This window comes from Abrus precatorius, unplaced genomic scaffold, assembly GCF_003935025.1.
Source record: "Abrus precatorius isolate BTA unplaced genomic scaffold, Abrus_2018 Scaffold8, whole genome shotgun sequence".
Classification (NCBI taxonomy): Eukaryota; Viridiplantae; Streptophyta; class Magnoliopsida; order Fabales; family Fabaceae; genus Abrus; species Abrus precatorius.
Genome location: NW_020874428.1, coordinates 34,051,232 through 34,072,746, shown reverse-complemented (window position 1 = coordinate 34,072,746; position 21,515 = coordinate 34,051,232). Strand labels below are relative to the sequence as shown.

General features: G+C 33.5%; 2 protein-coding genes across 8 annotated transcripts; both read right to left on the bottom strand.

Moving 5' to 3' along the window:
* Positions 1-453: 453 nt before the first annotated feature.
* LOC113848378 (RNA polymerase II C-terminal domain phosphatase-like 4) lies at positions 454-7,780 on the bottom strand. Of its 7 annotated transcripts, XM_027477857.1 has the most exons (14): positions 7,726-7,735; positions 7,365-7,411; positions 7,058-7,240; positions 6,812-6,925; positions 6,574-6,685; positions 6,113-6,149; positions 5,870-6,012; positions 4,803-4,879; positions 4,424-4,548; positions 3,775-3,955; positions 2,819-3,108; positions 1,438-1,623; positions 1,311-1,349; positions 454-1,177 (listed from the first exon to the last, which is right to left on the bottom strand). In XM_027477857.1, exons 6-14 carry the CDS (start codon positions 6,128-6,130, stop codon positions 887-889), a joined length of 1,350 nt encoding a protein of 449 aa, XP_027333658.1. In that variant the 5' UTR covers positions 6,131-6,149; positions 6,574-6,685; positions 6,812-6,925; positions 7,058-7,240; positions 7,365-7,411; positions 7,726-7,735; the 3' UTR covers positions 454-886. The 7 variants fall into 7 exon arrangements, with proteins under 7 accessions (XP_027333658.1, XP_027333660.1, XP_027333659.1 ...); XM_027477858.1 differs by lacking the exons at positions 7,058-7,240; positions 7,365-7,411 and having other exon boundaries at positions 455-1,177; positions 6,113-6,225; positions 6,812-6,930; XM_027477860.1 differs by lacking the exons at positions 6,113-6,149; positions 7,058-7,240 and having other exon boundaries at positions 455-1,177; positions 6,812-6,930; positions 7,365-7,735.
* Positions 7,781-9,741: 1,961 nt separating this feature from the next.
* Positions 9,742-20,593, bottom strand: LOC113848377 (formin-like protein 13). Its single transcript, XM_027477856.1, has 18 exons — positions 20,163-20,593; positions 19,247-19,944; positions 18,097-18,318; positions 16,478-18,006; positions 16,252-16,375; positions 15,471-15,542; positions 13,536-13,634; positions 13,389-13,430; positions 13,130-13,210; positions 12,990-13,040; positions 12,805-12,886; positions 12,345-12,439; positions 12,085-12,156; positions 11,888-12,004; positions 11,415-11,483; positions 11,270-11,336; positions 10,329-10,671; positions 9,742-10,233 (listed from the first exon to the last, which is right to left on the bottom strand). Exons 1-17 carry the CDS (start codon positions 20,233-20,235, stop codon positions 10,508-10,510), a joined length of 3,657 nt encoding a protein of 1,218 aa, XP_027333657.1. The 5' UTR covers positions 20,236-20,593; the 3' UTR covers positions 9,742-10,233; positions 10,329-10,507.
* Between the last annotated feature and the right edge of the window lie 922 nt (positions 20,594-21,515).

The window sequence follows — 21,515 nt, the reverse complement described above, 5'->3', positions numbered from 1 at the left end:
ATGTATGTTTTATCTCTTACAAAAGAAAAAATCTCTGTCTGCTATGCACTACCTAGAAAGGTAATGGCCCCAAACAGTTATGTTCTCAGCTTTGTTTTGATTACTGTCTTGTGTCCAGATTTTTCTTATTTTTCAATAATATATGATGGTATTTCTCAAATAAAGAGGACCATCGTCCATCCAATACTACCAAAAAGAGCAGAAAAAACGCATCCAGAATGAAACTAGTATTCGAGTGTGATATGTCTATATATCCCCATTTAAAACTACATTTTATTGACAAAAAAAAACTATTTTAACAAAATTATTATTTTTTAATGTATAGATCTTTTATTGAAAATTTTACTAAAAAGAAAAATATTTTTAATATGGATCACCACGCTAGTACACATACATATATAATAAGGCAGATGGGATTGGGTATGCCAATCAGATTTGCTAGTTTTGTGTTACGAAAATGAGATACCGATACCAACAATGAAAAACAAAATATACATAGATTGTCATGGCATAGTTCATCCAGCTTTTGGCTTCCAATAAATGTTACATTCTGGCAGTGGAAGCACAAAATCAAACTATCTTTGACTTGGCTAATGCTTTCATATTTCTAAATAAGAACTATGACAAATTTACTTCATTACTAACCCTACAATCTGGTACACCTAGTATATCGTTGTTCATGGGCAATAATCCCATTCAAGATGTCTTGGCATACATTTCTACTTAAATATCGGTTTTTTTCTTCTACTCAAAATGTGTGATGATTGCTCACAATCAGAAGATAGTCAGTTAGGCATGAAATATCCTTTCAAAGCCTTGGGCCACTATAACGTGTAAACAAGCTATGAACATGGAGCAAAGTGTTTGATACTACAACAAAACGTGACTATTTTTTTTTAAGAATGAAGTTCTCCTCAGGCTGCTTTTGCCAAAAATAATTTGCAGCCTCTATCCACCGGGGATGAACCAGAAACTTCTTCTCTTTCACTGCCCACCTGGACTTCTCAGTTCCAGCATCAGTGGCAACTATATGTGTCACAGAGGGATCAATTTCTGTCAAACAAGTGGCTCCCATCTGCTCTGCCATCTTGCGCAAAGATGGCAATGCACCATGAAAAATACGGCTGAAAACGATCACGCATCCGCTTAAAACTTCACTTCTAAGTGACGACAAAACCTTGAAAAAAAATGGACTGGGCGTAAGGACAATATTAATAGAATCTCACATTAGGATTCCAAAATTAACTAAATATTTCCACTAACATAGAACAAGAGCAAATAAGACGAACAAATATGAACAATATAACTACCTGCCTCACATCTCGATCAACAAGGTCTACTTGAAGTTTCTACAAAAGGTTCCCACCACACAATTTTAGAATAATATCAGAAATAAGCAAACATGTTATCAGGATGACATGATGAGGAATGCCATACATCAAAGAATGTGCAATGGACTCGCTCGAGCACTTTGAGAATTTTTGCAAGTGCTCCATCAGTTTCATTTTCATCACTCTTCAGTTCGGCAAGGGATTTGCAATTGAAACCAAACTGGCGACAACTTGAAGCAAAAAAATGGTATCTTTCCATCAGTATAAGATTATCTTTATGCTTCATCCATGCCTGCAACATTTTCATACATCCCAATAAAAGGAGATGATTTTAGTTCATAAATTCCTAAATAACGAAGAATGACACCTGAAATATAGAGAATGAACTTTAAAGGGATAATTAGATTTAATTTAGAAAAAAGAAAAGCCCACTGTTAACCAACATAATCAGGCAAAACATTACACTAGGTCTTTCACAAGAGAAAGACAAGTCAAGACAGTAGTAGTAGTTCAAGCATTGTAAGATTAATTGTGCTTAGTAAAAAATTTCCACAGAAGTTGTCTTCAAAGCCTAAGGGGTTTCCATTCTGCAACACCTTTAGACACATCAAATATTCAACCATAAACTCATAAAGATAGAATCATAGAAAGAACAAAAAGTTCAACCATAACGAAAATGAAAACCAGTTTAACTAGATATGTTAAAATAGCCTGATCTCAAACCTATGAATGAATATTAATAAGCATCTAAGCATAAATGAAAACAGAAATATTTTATTTCCAAAAATAAATACACAATTCAACAGACACCACTAAATGAAAATGAGTTCAGCCATATTTTCTAATCTCTCTTATAATTTATAGAAAGAAACTTTGCAAAGTAAAACTGATTTGAACACAACTAAACTTACAAGATAATACTTTTTTTCAAAAATATAAAGTTTGAAATGTTCAATGACAATTTGATGTAGTCATCTTTGTAAAATGATTTCAAAAGAACTCTAGAAACAGGGTGCTGGCAAACCTATCCTTACAAGTTCAAACTAATAGCCATTCTAGCACCACCAAATGCAAATGCAAGTAAAACTAATTTCTTACTCCTTATGTCCTATCACTCATGAATTGGGTAGAACTTTTGTATTCATATTATACAATCATATTTCATTTATTTCACCCAATTTGAAACATAATCATTTAGAAGTAGCTTGACCAAAGTTGTGAATCCCAGAAGACTGCTTTTAATGGATGAATGAAAAGCTCAATTCTTTCAATGCTATTTAGCAATTGAACAACAATAATTTTCTTCCATTATAACTAAATTAATTATAAACAAGAAATTGACTTTATAGCATCTGAGCCAAAACATAATCTTGCTCATAATAAAGAAAAATATTCTAAAATGACTTCTAAGTAAAATAACTACCATCAAACCAAAATTCCAGTTAAGTATTTCAGCAGTAAAAGTCAGAAACTAGCAATGCACTCACGTGTTCGGTATCATCAAGAATTAGGACAGCACTTTCCTGCCCTAATACAACATCGAGACCCTTCTGATGCTTTTGAGTCCCATCATCTCGAGAAATAACCTTAGCATTGAAGTATTCTCCCTGAGGATCAAGTAGCTTAGCCATTTCTAGTGCATAAGGCCGGTCACCCATGGTATATATGTACATCTCAAACATTTCACTCGCTTCTTTCAGAAATTGATGGACAAAGGGCCTCAATTTGGTCATCATATGCATATGCTCCAATTTGAAAAGGCTACCTTTGGAGACATCTATCATATCATTATTTATAAGTCAAGAAAGGCAGCACATATAAGAAGCCAACAAAAACCAAGATCATCAAAACGGGAAATTAAGAAAAGTTGTCAAAAAATACACACACGATGATTAAGTATACAAATGTCTAAAGACACTAATTTTACCAAAATGCAAAAAATTAAGATAGAATGCCATTCAAAGTACACTCACCAATGTAAGGGATGCTATTCTCAGGACAGCATGACTCCATTCTACATGACACACTGTTCTAGATAATGATGCTTCATGCAGAATGGACTATGCAATTGCAAGAAAAACAACGATACTTTGTCCTTTTGCAACAGAAGAAACTTGAACAAATCATTCTTTATTCAGCCAACATTTTGAAAACAGTATCAAAGACAACAACAGACCAGAATGGACTCATTCATTACCCTGCCACACTTTTACAACAGTATCCTCAGCAACTAACAAATCAAGTCCAAAAGTTATATAATGCACACATCTAGTATTTATGCAAGTCTCTTGTTATATTATAAGACAAAGTTGCACCAACAAAATAGATTATGTGATATTTGATAAAAACAACAGACAGGGGAAACACTTTCAATATTAAGAAAAACTGCTGACTGAGAAAACCAATACCAATTACCAAAAGCAAAAGCACATTGCTGATATACCTCCTAGGGAATCTGTCTGGTTTAGTAAATCCAACTCTTCTGAACTCAAATGAGCAAGGTGAGTGGAATTTAGCAGTGTGTGATCTAGGTCAAGAACCAAGTAGAGCTTTTTACGACATAACAAACTCTTCATGTCTGTATCACGCAATCTTGAAATTTCCTCATCATGAAGTCTCAGTCCCTGCAAATACAATTTTTTCCACCATATTTACTAAACTATTATTTAGTTAAATTCAGTAGATTGGCTAGGTTATGTCCACCAGCTCAACCATCTTGCTAACCAAATCATAAAAATGAAAATAAGATTTCTATATAAAAGATTAGGGGATGTTATATATATCCACCACCATCAAACTCTGGTGGAGCCTATAATCTGTTGATTCAACAGCATACTTATATATGAATGCTCCAGAACAACATATTGTAATTCTTATAGGGATTTCAATATGGAGAAGTATATCCCAAATGAGTGGTGCTACAAGGTCACCACTACACCTTTGGTCAGGATAGATAACAACCATTAAACAAAGAAATAACTATTTAACATGTTACGACTTATTTCAAGTTAATCTAACAGTTATGCAGCAGCAGCAACTATACAAAACTAAACTTGTAATTCCACCAGATAACCATCTGAAACAATGTATACCTTATGTATGTACCCAAATGTCACACCAGATTCCCCATCCAACTTTTGCCCACAACGTATACACATATTTCCAAATGAGCCAGGATGCGTACATAGATCTGCCTCCATGGATGCCTCTGCAACAACTACAGGAAGGAAAAGCTACAACACTTTCAGGGCTAAAAGATAAAGCTGTATAAGTTCAACCAGTGAAATAGTTCAAGAGTGCTTTATAGATAGTAAAACTAAAAACATTATCACCCCGTTTGTTAAAAAATGGTTTTCTTGCTCTAAAATAGAAGCTGTGTATGAATAAATTCTTGATTCACACGCAACTTTACATGTGTGGGAAGGATTCTGATTCCCAGCAAAGATAAGGAGAAAAAAAATTCAAAATTACCTAAATTTTGTTCATTGATTCCTTTTGAAGTAGTCCCCTCGCTTTCCTCGACGCTTTCTAATTTACGTCTTTTAATTCTGCATTAATTCATAAATTAAAGTACAACATAGTGAAATCTGACCAAAACCATGAAGCAAGAAAAAAATCATAGCATCATCTTTCAGAATGACATCTGCAACATAAATGCACCAAAAGCATGAACCCAAAAATATCAGTCTCTCCCTCAGGTTTAGGCAAATTGGTTCACAATTCCACAGACCACCAGTAAAAATAAGTTTTCATGCAAGTATGCAACATTGGAGAAATTTAAACCAAAGCACAGATAAAGCACGCTTAATGTGAATAATTAAAAAAAAGGCATAACTAATAGTAACATACACGCAATAACATCGTTGACAGCAAAAGAAGGATGCCTTTATCTATAATATAAGCAATGGCCTAAATGTAATTAAAACCTCTCATTATGATCTTCTCTGATTTTAGAAACAAACCAATCCTAAAAACTTGTCAAATCTTGGTAATGATCCAGGATAAAAGAAAATCAAATTAAATGCAGCTAACAAGCAACTACCAAAACTATAATCAAAGTCTGAAGTTTGAATCACCATGGTTTCCTACAAAAACAAAGAGAACCGAGATATGTCCAACTAGCTATATGGATCCAATTGAACACTGTTTCACACTACCAAAAACCAAATTTTCAATAAAACCATTTATTTAAGCACCATAATACTCTTTATCAAAAGAATGTTTAGTCCTCTAAGGCTTTAAGGAATCATGATCTGATATTTCAGTTTGCATTAAATGTTAAATAAGATAAGAGTTTATCCTACTCTTCTCTTATTATGTTCCTATCCAACACTCATATTCTCTCATGTTCTATCATTTTCTATTCTATCATATCTACTGAACAGGCCCTAAACTCTAATGAATCACAATATGATACATGAACATGTCACATCACATAAAATTCAACATATTTGTAATTTGTGAAATCACAATTGGCAACAGCTTCTTAACTCATACCAAAACGCATATAAAAGTAGGGAAAAGGTAATAAAGAAGACCTTAGACTCTCAAACTCATCTTGGTTTTGAGGTTGTTTATCTGTAGATGAGTCGGGTGAGTTTGCATCTAGTGCAGCATCGAGATATGCAATGAAATCATCACTGCTGGATGAATGCACGGGAGAATCGGTGACAACACTCATCTGTATCATTGTCATACAACAAAATCAAATTAGGAAGGTTCAATAACAGAGTGAGAGATGGCATGCATCAAAAGCACTGCCAAATTAGAACCAGATTTACCAATGGCAATAAGAGCATTGATCTTCAACAGTACATGCTTTGGCCAGAGAAAAAAGACAAGTGGCAAGTCAGCTTTACTCTGTGTAACATAGTAAATCATACGCCACCTCCAGCTACCCTTACAAATAGATAGTAACTAAATGACTATTGAGGGGCTAGCTACTCCATTACAACACCATTTAATATCATTTAATATTTTAATCCTACTCACACACCATACATACAATTGCAACATTCAATTCCATTTAATCACTCAGATATTGATGTTGTTGATAAGCATGAAAATTAACATTGGTTAATTCAACTATTCAAGTATCCAGCATATTTGACCCAGATGAATACAAGTCTATGGATACTCCAGCAGTCCAGCATGATCCTGACAAACTGAGTAACAAGACTCCCACCCAGAGGTCTTACTTTCATGTAATGTTAAGTTCAATAATTTGAAGTATGCTGTATACCTATATGTGGCCAATCAGAAGCACAAAGAGGGTGAGGCCAGATATAGCTAGTGCTATTGAAAAGATAATCTCCCCAGGATAGGAGCTAGTTTGAAGCCCCTGGCCAAGTGTACTGCAGTAAAATCAATGAAAATTTGGTATTGCATAACAAATGAGGGAGAGAAACTAAGGGGAAGGAAAAGGCAACGGAACAAGTGATTTCATCTATAGACTAAATCTGGAAATATAAAGAACGTACTTTGGCTGAAAGGCCCACTGTTTGAAGGCAAACTCTCCAAGAACATTCAGTACTTGACAGGAACTGGAATTAGATGAGCATTAATGTATTCACAAAGCCAGACCTTTCCCTCTTCTGAACTAATATAAAATTGATTTCAGTATCAAAAAGAAAGGTTACATATTGTATCTGTTGCTGTCAGTTTCGTAATACTGGAAAATAGAAAATAAAAGGAAATGCGACAGATTGTTTGAGGGACATGCACACCTCCCACCATTTTTGCACTCAAATTCTCCCTAAACCTAGCCATGTGTGCGTATTGGTATGACCCTCTGCTCTTCTCACATTCAGCCTCAAAAGCCAGTACAACTCCCTCAGTACCCTTCCAATCTCTCAATTTTACACCTTTGTAATAGGAAACAGGGCAAAAATGGACATATACCTCATCACCTTTTAGATTCAAAGTTTTCAAAGTGAGAAACCAGTAACCTAGATGTCAAACTACATAACAACTAATAGATTCTTCAAAAGGTAATGCCATTAAGTGTATTTAATAATAAGACTAGCAACCTACCTTCAGAATCAATTTTATTGCCACAGATTTTGAGAGATTGTGGAGATCTGATTAACATAAAATAAAACATAGTTCAAATAAGCAATAAAAATTGTTTGTCACAGCTTTACCAAAGAGGATAAGACCTCATAATGCCCAATTGTCCCTACTCCCTAGTCACTAAAACATATAGTTCCTCCAATGGTTTAAACATATTCAAATACTCCTTCCACAAAACTTTTCAAACAGATAACAGTAAAACAGTGTCTGGAATAATAAATAGCATAACACAAAGTACATGAAAAAATGAATTCGATGAAAGGAGCGCCTAAGGCTGAAAAATGTGTTTATTTATTTATGGAGAAAGAGAAGGGTAAAGTACCTGTGTGTGTGAGGGAAAACAACTGGATGAAGGAACTACCAAGGAAAAGTGCAACGAAACCAACGAACAGGGCTTCTGGAGAATTCAAGGGTAAAATTAGCACTTTTTTGGGGATTTTATTGGATGGGTTGGGCTTCGGATTTGGGCCTAGTCATGCAGCAGTTGCCGATGAAGGTTCACCACAACTTCACGGCGTGGTGGTCGTTTCTCGGTCTTCATGATTCAATTTTTGGTGAGGGGTGGTGGTGCTGTGATCCGGTCAATACCAGGGGGCTTTTTGGAAGAAAAACTACAAAAAAGTAATATAAATGATGGGTTGGGCTACGCTCATTGAGGCCCGTTCGCTCGCTCCATGGCTTTCTCTTTCGTGCGGTTCTTTTGTTCCTTCAGGCTTGTGCCTCTTTATGTAAATGGTCAGGAGGAAAATTTGTTATAAATGTGCTCACATTGTTTTTTATAGGTATAAATATATTTTCAATATTTATATTTTTTTGATTTTTATTTTTTAATTCTTAATTTTTTAGAATTTAACTTTGTTAGTCTCTAACAAAGATATGATTAATTAATTAAAACGTTCTCAGATTTTTTTGTCATGTTTTACTTTTTTTTGCCCTACAAAATAATTGAATTTAGAAAAATTAATTAAATAAAATGAAAAAATAAATTTCTGAGAGACTGAAATTAAATTTTACAATATAAAGATTAAAGTTATACTTGATCATTTTTAATATTACTATTTTTAGTCACACTATTTTATATTATTTTAATATATTTAATTTTAGAATGTAAAAAATATCTAAAAACAATAATTTTGAAAATTATTTTTAAATAATTTTAAAATATAATTCTGAGATTGATTATTATAAAAAATAAATTATTTAAATTAATTAGAAATAAATAAAACTTTTTAAACACTAGATACGTGACAAAAAAAAGCACCAAAATTTATATAAAGAAACAAGTGCAAAGTTTATATTTTTTTAAAAAATTTAATGTTTAAACTTTAAAAAAATTATTTTATTCGAATTAATATTTGACAAAGGTAATTTGTAATTTATTAATGTAGTCAATGTAAAAAAACTTGTAACTTTTAAAAATTAATTTTTTGAAATTTATTTTAAAAAATGTTATAATATTTCTATTGTATTTTTATCATTCATTTTTTCTAGAACAACTTATCTTTCTCATCCATTAATTTTTTTATCAATATTTTTATGATAATATTTTTATTAATAATTAATATAATATTATATATCTTTTTAAATTATTTAGTTTTCTAAATAATTTAATTTTATATATTACTTGTATAATTATAAATTTTTAACTACAAATCAGTTTCCAATTAACTTTATAGCTTGATTTTATCAAACATAGCAGATTGGCTCTACGTAATATATGCAGTACCAGTCAAGTCTGAATTACTGTTTTCTCCCAATTACTGTTTTAGTGCTTGAACCTAGTTTTCATTTCCTAAATTTAATGGATTATTCTTTGATTATTCAGGATTCAACTTAACAACTACTAATTTTTTGTGAATAGCATAAAATTCAAATTTAGTTTTTTTTTTTTTTTTTGAAAAGTCAGTATTAAATGCATGAAACAGAAGTTGCGTGCCCATTTGCTCAAATTTAAAAAAGAACCGAGGTAAAGTTCATCATTATTGATTGATGATTCAATTTTTGTGTAGTACAATATAACGGATTATTCTTTGATTGTTCAGATTCATCTCAACAATTACTCTTTGTTGATAATAGCATAAAATTCAAATTTAGTATTTATTTTTTCAAAAGTCAGTATCAAATGCATGAGACAGAAGTTACGTGTCCCATTTGCTCATTAAAAAAATGAACCGAGGTAAAGTCCGTTATAATTGATTGATTATTCAATTTTTGTACATACTAACATTTTATAATCACAACGTCTGGGGGTTCTACAACCCGCCGTCTGGCACTGAAATGTAAATTCAAAATGTCACAGAAATGTAAGCTCAAATGTTACACAACGTAAATTGCTCCCTTATATGTTACTAATATATAATTTCTTTCCTCTAGTAAGTAGTAACCGACACCAAAGGAACACTTCAACTGAAATTCTATTAGAATGTTTCAGAATCTTGTATTGTACTACTAAATATATGTCAAACTTGATTATGTGAGTCATCACTATTTCCAACCTTAACAATATTTGCAATGTTACAGCTGGGGTAGTACACATTCAATGATATTGAAGAATTTATTTCCCTTGCTTTTGGAGCCCCTAAGATATTTAAATAGCCGGAAAAAAAAAATCATAAAAGCTATACAAGAAGAATCAAGCTTTGCATTGAAGATGTGAAATCAGTGTTGCTAGCGGAGAGAACCAAGCCTAAGGGCAATATTTAAAAAAATAACAACGAATGCCCTGGTTTCCTGGAAATACTTACAATCATACAGTTTCGGAGTGGAGAGGGAAGTGGAAAATATAAACAAGTTGGCTGGTAAATAACACAACTCGTGCAAACTCCACCATCTAAAATTCACAATTATTAGATAGAATAATTAGTGTAAAGAAGGCGATGACAATCAGAAAAATATGTACCGCGAGCTATGAGTTCAAAGAGTTACCCCAGTTTTGCAGTGTAACGGAGTTATTTGCTTGGGTTCTCAATGTCAGCTACTACTACTTATGCCACTATACATGCTTCTCAAAAACGCCAGACACCAGACCCGTTCTTGTCCAGTCAAATTCCTAGTCATGCTAGAGTATATACTGATTCTCCAAGCTAGTAGGGTCTAATTATCACTTATTTGACATTGCCAGTCCGGATAGCTGTAGGTAATATTCTTTCTGATTCACACTTCTTTTTCTCACTTTCTGCTGCTTTCTTCATTTCAAGCTCGTGCTGCTTGCAGTTTTCTTCATGGGCTTTGTTAAACATTCTAGTAAAGTTGAGTAGAGTTGATACAACTGCAGAAAATTCAAAATAATTACAAGAAACAGCAGTATTTAAGTACAAGTAGAGAAAGACTCGTGATTTTTACCTCAACTGAACTACATAACAGGTTTCAATATTAGTTACCAAATAGGGGGGACGGGGGAGTGCATTTATGATTTCTTTCCATAAAAGGAATTACTTCAAAATAATAAGAGTGACAGTTTCCCCGCTTCTATTCGGAACTGGCAAGAGAAACCTTATTAAAAATTGACATTGGTAAAGATTAGTTTTAAAGCATTGAATACCAGTTCCAGAATATACTAAAGAATTGTACCTTGAAACTATTAATCCTTTGTTTCAGAAAGGATAATAAAGGCCAGTTAATATTGAAATAAAGGCCATTCATAAAAAAATATTAATATTGAAATCAGGAGTAATAGAATCAAATATTGAAATTTCACACGTGTGCAGACAAGTATATGTGAAGAATCCATGCACTTACTTATTGGAAAGTATAAATTAGTAAGGTACAAAGCTAAATATATCATTAACATAAACCAAACAGAGGGTGATCACTTAAATTAGCCATCAAGAAGGAGTGCTATACTTGAACTTTAGAAAATCACATACCTTGCTCAAATGGGCAGCGGGATGGATCTTCACCAAAATAAAGAATCAACGCATCCACATTCCTACCCTGTAAATATACACTATCCAATTAAAGCTTAGCTTTTATATGGTTTTAAAAGATCTAAATGTATCCTAGAAAGCCTACCACACTAGAATATAGTGAAGCCAATGAACGGACTTCAGCTTCAGCAGAACAGAGGAACTCTTTCAATTTCTGGGGTAAAAATGAAATAATGTTAAAGACTGGAAATACAAACCGTTTATTACATGAAAATCATGAACTTTTAGCGAACAGAAAAGTATTTCACAGTTTTATACTTCCCACATTCTCACATTAGACCAATCACAGACAAGCCTCAATGTCTGCCTCCACAGAATGGGGCTTCAAAAGAAAATGGAAATCTTTTACAGACATGATTGCAAACTCAACTGACTCCAATTAATGTAGATATATGCACATGATTCATGAATAAGATAACTATTTTGTGGAAATGTGAAACTTGAAGCAATGAAAATGAACAAAGACAATTTAAAAAAAGAAGAAAAGACGAGTTGGTGAGTCAACTACTTGAAACTTGTGAAAGACTTATAGTAGTGGCAGAGGTACGATGCTTATACTTTGCCGAAAGTTTCTGATATAGGTCCATCATTTTCCGAGGTTGATAGTTCCTGTATCACTTTCTCTAATCCTTTGTTTATAGCTTGCATCTCCTCGGCCAAATACTTCAATTGGATCTGGATTAAATTATTTAAGTCAGTGTTGGTACATTGTCTATCAATATAATGAATTGAAGAGCCTTTGAGAAGTCCAGAACCTTTGCTGCTGGCTCTAGGTTTCCAAGGTCCTTGGAGAAGTCTAAAACTTCTGGTAGCTTGTCAACTAGCACCTATGTGTAAGCATAGAATCAGATCAATGAATTAGTGTTTTCAAAGTGAAAGTACAAGAAAAGTTATCGACAATATTTCCCCAACTCAATATCAGAATTGACTCCATGGCACTGAAGAAACTCATAATCATTGAAAAAAAAAAAGGAAAGGAAAAGGAAAACAATAAGGAATAAATAGCAACATGTACCTTACAAAGATAATGCATGAGAGTCATCTTGTTGTTCCTTGCGCGCGTCTCAGTGAGTTTAAGAAGGCTATCCAATCTGAATCCAATAGCAGAACCTAAAAGACGATTGGAAAATATAAACATATGAAATTGATAAAAGGAAATGAATAATGACAAGAAATAAGATAAAATGATAATAAAAAAATCGATGCAAATTATATTCAAACTAGTGTATAAAAATTTGTATCCAAAATTTGTGTTCAAAGGAATCATTTATTTGCAAACACATTTGAATGAATAATAATAAGAAACCAATACCCTTCTAATAGCAAAACAACACATAAAAAATTGTGTTCAAAGAAATCATTTAGCATAAAGGCGATAAGTTATAGAGATTTTCTTAAAAAAGTGGTACTTTTATTTGCTGTTTAATGATACATGTTGCATCTATCTACTTCTATGTCCATTTGTTTTAACTTACCTCTGGCAGTTCCTTGGTTCAAAGCATTTCCTAAAGAAAGTATTGTTTGCATAATTCTCTTTAATTTGACAGAATTCCTGATCTGAAAAATGAAACAAAATCGTTACAATATCCATAATGTTATCTTTCATTAAAAAAAGGAAACCCTGCAAAAATATGTTTCAATAGAAAGGAAGATATCATGCCTCTTCTGCAGCAGCATTTACGACATTCAAGCTATTTCCAAGTTCAGAAACCTACATAAAAATATTAACAGGGTCAAACTAGAAATCAATTTAAATCCATTTTTTCTTGTAAGAATGCCAGAAAATAGCAACATTTCAACCTGTGCGTGGAACTGAATCTTGAATGAAAAAACTCTGAGCTTGGATTCTACTCGTGGTACTTTCATCAACTCCGTGAAGAACTATAAGAATTTGGGAAGATATAATTCATATTCATGCCAAGGGAAGGTAGAAATGCAATCTCCACCATTGAAAATAGCAGTTACAGTTACCACTATGCGAGAAATGCTAAATTTATATATTCATACAGAAGAGATCCAAAATATATCCCTAAGCCAAAAACCATAAATACTTATATACCTGTTCACATCTCCCTAACTTCTCCTTTTCCCCATTATAACCCTGTGCCAGAATAAATGAATATGAAATTTATAAGAAATAGGAGACTCGTTATAAGGTACTAGAACTTGGCATAATTATAAACCATTAACATAATTATCTCCAAACCTTTAGTAATTCCATCTCCTCTTTTGTAGGACAAAACTTTATGAGGTTCTCAACCTGATCAATGTCTAGTGCTGACTCTTCCAATGCTAGCACTGAGCTCTGTGAATATTCCAAACACGCCATTGTTAATGAATAAAAACTTGTATCATCACTTATCAAGTCAACTAGATGATTTCACATCATGAACAAAATTTGAAAAAGTAAAGAAGGGAAATGAAGTACAACTGCTTACAAATGAACACAAGTCCCAGCCATTATTCATTTATTCTAATGATACACCAAAAAGATGTTAATGGACAATTGCAACTGTACACTGCATAATTTTCCACCCTTATTTAGAAGCACTAACTACAAGCACATTATCACATTTCGTAATAGGGTTATACAGATATCTATATTAGCATTTGTGAAAGCAAATTATAATAATAATCTTTTTAAAGAAAGGCCATAAACTGTGTATAAAATAGTATCATCGAAAAGATCATTTCAACTGAACTGAACCTTCACCTTTGTAAAAAAGATCATAGTTATAAAGATTTTTAGTACAATCACTATTTGGGCATAATATATAAATGGCTTAAATATGTTTTAACTACTTCTAAATAGGACTTATTTCAAATTACTATTTATTAATTTTTTTTTCATTTTAATGTTTAACTAATTTGTTTTTATTTAATTTTGTACTCGACATTGGCCTCCATTAGTTAAATGTTGACGTGGTTCACAGTTTGTCACATCACTTTCAATCTCTCTCCTCCACTTTACTTTTAAATTTACACGTCACGAATCCATATTAGCAAAAAATTAAAAAAAAAAAAAGATTCAAGCACAAAAAACTTTAATTTTAAAACACTGCATGCTTGAATCTTATTTTTTTTGTTTTTTTAATTTTTTAAAAAATTAAAATACGAATGTAAATTCGTAATGTAAAAATTTAAAGGTGAAATAGAGAAGAGAGATTGAAAATAACATGACAAACTGTGAGTTACATTACAATTTATCTGACGGAAATTAAAGTTAAGTACAAAATTGAAAAAATGAATAGTTAGACATTAAAATGAAAAAAAAATTAATGAATAATAATTTAAAAATTTAAAATAAGTCCTATTTAGAAATAGTTAAAACATATTTAAGCTAATATAAATAGTTAGTACTCTCTTAGGTCAATGCATGTCCTGACTGAATTTTAGAACACAGCAAAATGGTTAGTTAACAATTCTACACATGTTTCATATGAAGCCTTCAACACTTCTCTTTCACTCTAGCCTTCTATCCAACACCTAGAAACTGTTCTCCTCAACAGCAATTAGATATTTCAAAATTACAGCACAAGAAATTAGTTCATATATTTTTTTTTCCATAATAAAATTACAAATTCAGTTAATTTACTAATGTCAACGCTCATTTAGTTTAAACTTAAAAAAATGAGATTATATGATACTGATACAGTTCTTTTATTGATTTTCTTTTCAAAATTTACTATTTTAAACATCTAACAAAAGCACTAAATTTCTTTTTTTAAGTTTTCCCTTAAAATTTTATAGTAAAATTTTACATGCTTACTATAAAATTTTAACATAACTTTTAATCAAAAACATTTTTCTTCTAAAATGCATTGCGCACATACAAACCAATATGAACTCTCAATATGCTACAAGAGTATGAGTTTGTAAGAAGAAATTACATTGAAATATTCAATACTTTCATGTCAAACAAAACAAAAAATGATGAAGGTGATGCGAACATTGTTTGTTTCCACTTAATACAAATCACTAATAAATTATAGAAAAAGACTTTGAATCAAAAGAACAAAGGTACCATTCAAATGGCAATCAAAACCATAGTTTTCTTATTAAATGACACTCCATATTATTTAATAGTAGTTATTCTTCTTTACTACATAGTTAAAGACAATAAAAGTAATATCAATCTTACCATTAAATCATGCAACGGCACTTTCACTTTTGAAAGCATAATTTCACAATTATATGCTCGTCTATGGTCAATCTGCAATGAGTGATAAAAACAATCTGAATCAAAATTAAAAGTATGATAATACCACTTTTTTGCCAAGGCCAGAAAATAGATATCAGTGAGAAAATGATAAATAGAATCTATTTTAGGAACTGCACTACAGTGATAAACATTCATTATTTCACACCTTCACTGTACTCAACTTATATCACTCACATTAGTCAATTTAGATGATAGTATCACCTAAAAAATTATATTTTCACATACATGCATATACATGGACAAGTCTTATATTATTTGTTTTTGTTTTAAACTTTAATTTAATTTTAAAATTTTTAAATAAGTTTAAATTTAGTTACTAGGGTAAATAAAATTGATTACTTAACAGAGAATAAAGGGGTATTTTTAAAAAAATACACATTAATAAAGAAGCATTCTTAAGAAATAATACGATAGAAAACATTCCTAAAAAATATTGTCTAACGTTAGACCAAATGTATTTTTAACATTCTTAGGAAAACAGAATTTTTAAGAAAAATAATTTCTAGAAAACTAAAAGATTTTGTACACCAACACTTCCTTATGGTTATCTATTACCAACATAAACTGATAACCATTGGTCATAATTTACTACGAAATATCACATTTTTCGCAATTTCTTGTCACATTCGGATATAAGCAACTAGATTATATAAATATCCATAAGCAGTCTAAGTGATACTATAAACTGAAGCTAAATTACCAGCTGCACTTTATCATTTTTAGGCCCAACCGAGCTTTGGAGATTTAACTTCTTGGCAGGACCTGAACTTGGGACTGCTGCTGAGAAGAGACTCTCAAGCTCTGAAATATCAATCTCTGGGGCTCTACATTTTTAAGATAATAAAAGGAAAAGCAGGTGAGAATATGGAATGATAGAAAGCTAATCTGCACAGAAAATGAAACACTATATAGCCAATCAACATTACTTGGAAGCTTCACCAGATTTCTGTGTCTCAGCCCACAAACTTCCTTGCACAGCTCTAGATAGTTTCAACCAATGCAATGGCTTCAACTTTTTGCTGTTATTCTTAGAGTTAATTGTACGTGATAGAATTCGTCCCTTTGAGCCAGTTGCTAAACCAGATTGAGGTCCGGTTGTACCTGACACGTTATTTCCATCACCAGCCCCAAAAAGAGACAATGGAAAAGCATTGGCTGGTTTGAGACCTCCTTTACCAAAGGGAATTGGAGGAGGTGGAGCAGCTGGTGCTGTAGGAGCAGATGTGGACTTTAGCAATGAAGAACTAGAGTGACCTGAGGAAAGTGGTGGTGGAGGTGCTGGTGGTGGTGGTGCTGATGCTGCTGGCACTATGGTGGGACCTGCAGCTTTTCCAGAAAGACAAGGAGGTGGTGGAGGTGGTGGAGGCGTAAACCTAACAGGTTGCTCCTCTTTTAGAAGAGGGGGTGGGGGAGGGGGAGGGGGAGCAGGAGGAGCGTGTCTATCTCTAACCTGTGGCTCCTCATTCATGGGAGATGAAGGAGGAGTAAAGGATCCAGCGTTAACATTTAGTTCCTTCTTTGGAGGAGGTGGTGGAGGTGGAGGAGGTCCAACTCTAACTAGTTTGGGATTCTTTAGTGGAGGGGTAGGAGGTGGTGGAGGTTGTGAAGGTGAAGACTGTAGTCTTGTTCTAATAGGTAGAATCTTATTTGCATGTGTTATGGAAGAAAGTGAATGAGATGGCTGAGTTGAAGTAGTTGCTGAAATTGATGGATGGGAAGTGATGTCAGCTGGTGACTTACTGCTAAAACTAGATGACAATTGGGTCCCTGGTATAGGGCTAGAAACAAATGAATGACTTCTCTCTTGTGACTGGTGTCTTGATTGCAATGGCGAAAGGTGAGGTGGTGATTCTGTGTGAGGAGGAGAATCATGAACTTTATTAGCACACCTAGTGGAGGGAGGCCGCAAAGGAGGTGTTTGAGGGGAAAGAGAAGAATCAACAGAACGAGATAAGAGAGGATCAGATGCCTGCAGTTTTATGCCAAGATTTGTAGATTCAGTTGGACATTTACTGGATTCCAAGGTTCTTTCAGAAGAGCTGGACATCTCTTGACAGATGAAGTCAGACGTACTAGGTTGTTGTGCAGTAGCCTCAACCTTGTTGTTCCTATCCTCTTTTCTACTCATATAATTGTCTAGGGATTGCATAGTTGAGGATAAAGACTGCATGGCTTCATTCATATTCCCCTGAGGCATTCTAGAACCTGTTTTATGCAAAGTACCAGTTTCCATCTGCTGATCAGAAACTGTATCCAACATGTCGTTCATAGCCGAAGCACTTATCTGCTGGAGAACATTTAGTGCTGCATCTGCCTTGGGGCTCATCCAGTCTACATGACTAAAGATCTCTTGAACCTTAGCAAATGCTTCCATTGGCAGACCCTCCTTCTCCTCAAAGCACGATGTACCTTCCGCCATAACTGCTGCAGCAGCATCCATCTCTGAGAAAAGGATCTTAACACAAACATAAACCAAAAAAATAAATTAAATATTAGGAATAAATAACCTAAAAAAAATATTATTATAGTTGAAAACTAGTTGCACCTCAGCTCTAAAATCTTTTGGAAAGTGATCTTTAGCATCCCATAAAATGTCAATTTCGTCCCGGTTAAGCATCAAAATATTAGATCTAACAAAAGCCGTGTTGAACATGACTCGGAACATCATCTTTTCATGCTCTATGTCACCATTCAAGTTAATACTCTCAACCACAACATCACCTTGAATATGGCAATTGATGTCAATTTTAATTAGTTCACACTCTCCCTGCAACACAATAGCAAAAAATTTCATAACAATTATGCAACTCACATCAAATTCCAGATGCATCTTGCTTGCAGGAATAAATAAGTTGACCAACAGTCGCTACTAGAACGGCAAACATTTCATCATATGAAAATGTTTATTAAAACTTAAAGAGCATGGGTCTATTCTGAGGTGAATTGAAATTTGACCAGGATATCCTAATTGCTAAACATAGAGCATACGAACTTAGTTTCCCTTCCTTCTTGTAAATATTTTCCCCCTCTTTATCCTTATACATTTTTGGGATATTAATGCTAAGTGCAGCCTCTTGGATCCAGACTAAGATTCATTTTAAATAAAGCTCCCATATTTGTCAAAGAGGAGTAACAAACAATATGCCGTTCATCAATATAGGTACATCATACATGCGTAGGCCTATTCTTATTCCAACTTTCAAGCTACCGAAAAATTATTATGCATGTTTGACTCAGTAATCAGAAAACCAAATTCCAACTGCAAGTGAATGATTTAGAACTATTTCAAGTTTAAACAATCAGAAATTGTACAACACAATTTATAAAGCACTCTGCAAGTCAAAACTGCGGAAAATTAAACCAGCATTAAAGGAAGAAAATGAATGAAGTGATTTTTCCCTATTTCATTTCAGAGCCTGCTTGCCATAATTTATGAGGTTGCAAGTAATCTCAAGGACACAGCTACTCACAAGCTTCAATAATTTCTTGCAAAATAACAGTAGCAAAATAGACATTTTATCTGTTAAAAATAATGATTTTATCTGCCATGTCAGGATATTTCATGAAAATATGCAATCTGTGCATGCCTCTATAAAGTACAGGCTTCGAAATAACACCGTCAACAAACTGAAAACACCCAAAGAGGAGGCAGGAGAACTCAGAGCAAACCATTTGAAAGCATGACGTAAACTCACCTGCTTATAAGTCCGGACATTTTTGCTTCTCTTTGGAGTTGAATACAACTTTTTTGGATTTTTATCAGCACTAAAAGGATCCGGTCCATAAATTCTAAACACGGGATGACAACCACCTTCCCCATCAAAGTTTGGAAAGAATCTGAGAATGATGCAGTCCAACATGAGTGCCCTGTCCAGTGGAGGCCAATCTATGGCCACATTCCTCCTGGAAACATACTGCAGATACCGCAGTTGGGAAGGGATCGGATTCAACGGCGCCAACAAATGCAACAGCTCACTCGGAGCCTGCCTGTGAACCATATCCAAAGTCCTCTGTTCCCCACTATAAACCTTTCTATAAATCAACAATGCAGCCAACATGAAAGCCAAAACAGGCCAACCACCACGTTCACAATGCATCAACAACACATTATGCTGCCCAAGCGAGAGCCAGCTTTCACCAGACCTCAAAAAGTGATGAATGAGCTCCATTTTGAGCACAGGACAACCCTCATAGTGCCGAGGATAGTCCATTATAGTAATATCATACTCAGACATTATATGTGCCATTTGACTCTTGGTATTTTCCTCGCGGAAATTAAAAACCAGAATTGAAGCATCAGGTAAGTTCTCTCTAAGTTGACCTACTATCCCATCCATGTACAATTTGTAATTCCCTTCATCCCAAGCATCCGTCGTGAAGCAGCAATCAAAAACTACATCCACAGTGAACGTTATGTTAATTCCAATTTCCAACAACAATCAGTGCCTCCTAACAATAACAATCATAAGCTAAATTCAAATTAAACAGATTCCATTCATATCTCTTCCCCGCTTTTCCAATCAATCAATCACATACCTACTGTTCCTTGAATCATGAATTGCGAAATAATTTTTTCACAAAATGAGAATGAGAAAAAGAGAGAGAAAGTACCGTAAACTCGCTCGCAGATCTCGAGAAGGCCATCAGGTGGCTTGCGAAAGAACAATTTGCGGAGCATAGCCATGTCCGCGAAGCTTCAGATTCAAGACGAGAACCCTATCGCGCGCGATCAAATTGCGAACTAGAAATTCACGTTCCACGGAACGTAACGTCACGTAACGATCTTCCTTACGCTTTAAGAAGGAAAATCGCGCGAAGAAGCGGTTTCGAGGGAAAATGCGAGAACGAACGAAAAGCGAGTTTGGATTTATCGTTGCATCTCTTTCTCTCCCTCTTTCATATTTCTGTTTCTCTGTGAAAAAGAAAAGGAGAGAGGGTGATGGGTCCGTTGGTTTTGTTTCGTAGCTGAATTATGTTACTTCAGCTCAGATTACCAACCGACTCACAGTGACACGTCGGTGACGTGGATGCATCTCCCCACGACACGTGTATCATGGGTATCGATCACGGGTAATTTCAAGTTACCGTGGTTTTCCATTTTCGGAATTTTTTTCCATCATGTAACAGTCATTGTTTCCCGCTTCCGTACAATGGAGAGACACGTGTGTCCATCATTGCACGATTGGTGTTTGTTTCTTCCTATTGCCACTGGGATTTCCTTCTACGTGCCTCAACCCAACACTCTCGCATCAAATTTTTATTCCATTATATTACCTTTTTATATATTAAACTATAATACATTTTTTCCCATTTCAACTCACTTTTCAAAAACTATATGCATGGAACCACAAACCATAAAGTGTCACAGTATCAACAAAGCCTTTCAACTAAAAGAATCAACTGATAATCTATTTGGGCCCTCTTCATTCTCATTGTATATTTCATTTGTTCACATAACATCCTCACTAATTGTCAAAAAATTATAATTAATTCAATTGTCATTATAGTGCTCCTCCAGTGGTCCTATCAACTGAAAAATATGTAGTTGATTAAAATTAGTTTGTCATCTATAGTAATATATGTAATTTATAAAAAAAATTAATTCTTACAAATATATAATAAATACTGTAAACTTTTTATTTAACATCTCAAAATAAAACATCTTGCAGAATTTAAATTTAAAACAAAAAGTGATAAATTTTTTATGATACTTGTTTGGGATTTTTAAAAAAATATTCAATAAAAGTGCTAATTTTGATTTTCAATTGGTAACTCAAGAAAAAACAAATAAACATATACATTTTATTTATGTGTGTGTAGATTATCTTATTAAATACGCAAGAAATAGTAAATATCTCGTTTATAGTAATTTTTTAACATACTAACTGTAAGTATTCAGGCATGGCACAAAGTGTGAGCTAAACGATTTGTTCATATGAAAAGCTTTTGCCAATTAATAATTCG

What these genes read in the sequence shown, in the direction of transcription:
- LOC113848377 (XM_027477856.1), bottom strand. Translation starts at nt 20,235, where the DNA reads ATGGCTATGCTCCGCAAATTGTTCTTTCGCAAGCCACCTGATGGCCTT. An exon ending in TAAATGCTGCTGCAGAAGAG is followed by an intron (nt 12,887 to 12,989) that starts GCATGATATCTT and finishes TTCATTTTTCAG; the next exon opens with ATCAGGAATTCTGTCAAATT. An exon ending in CTTCACTATATTCTAGTGTG is followed by an intron (nt 11,337 to 11,414) that starts GTAGGCTTTCTA and finishes GTATATTTACAG; the next exon opens with GGTAGGAATGTGGATGCGTT.
- LOC113848378 (XM_027477857.1), bottom strand. An exon ending in GATGAGTTTGAGAGTCTAAG is followed by an intron (nt 4,880 to 5,869) that starts GTCTTCTTTATT and finishes GAATTAATGCAG; the next exon opens with AATTAAAAGACGTAAATTAG. An exon ending in CATTTGGGTACATACATAAG is followed by an intron (nt 3,956 to 4,423) that starts GTATACATTGTT and finishes TTGTATTTGCAG; the next exon opens with GGACTGAGACTTCATGATGA.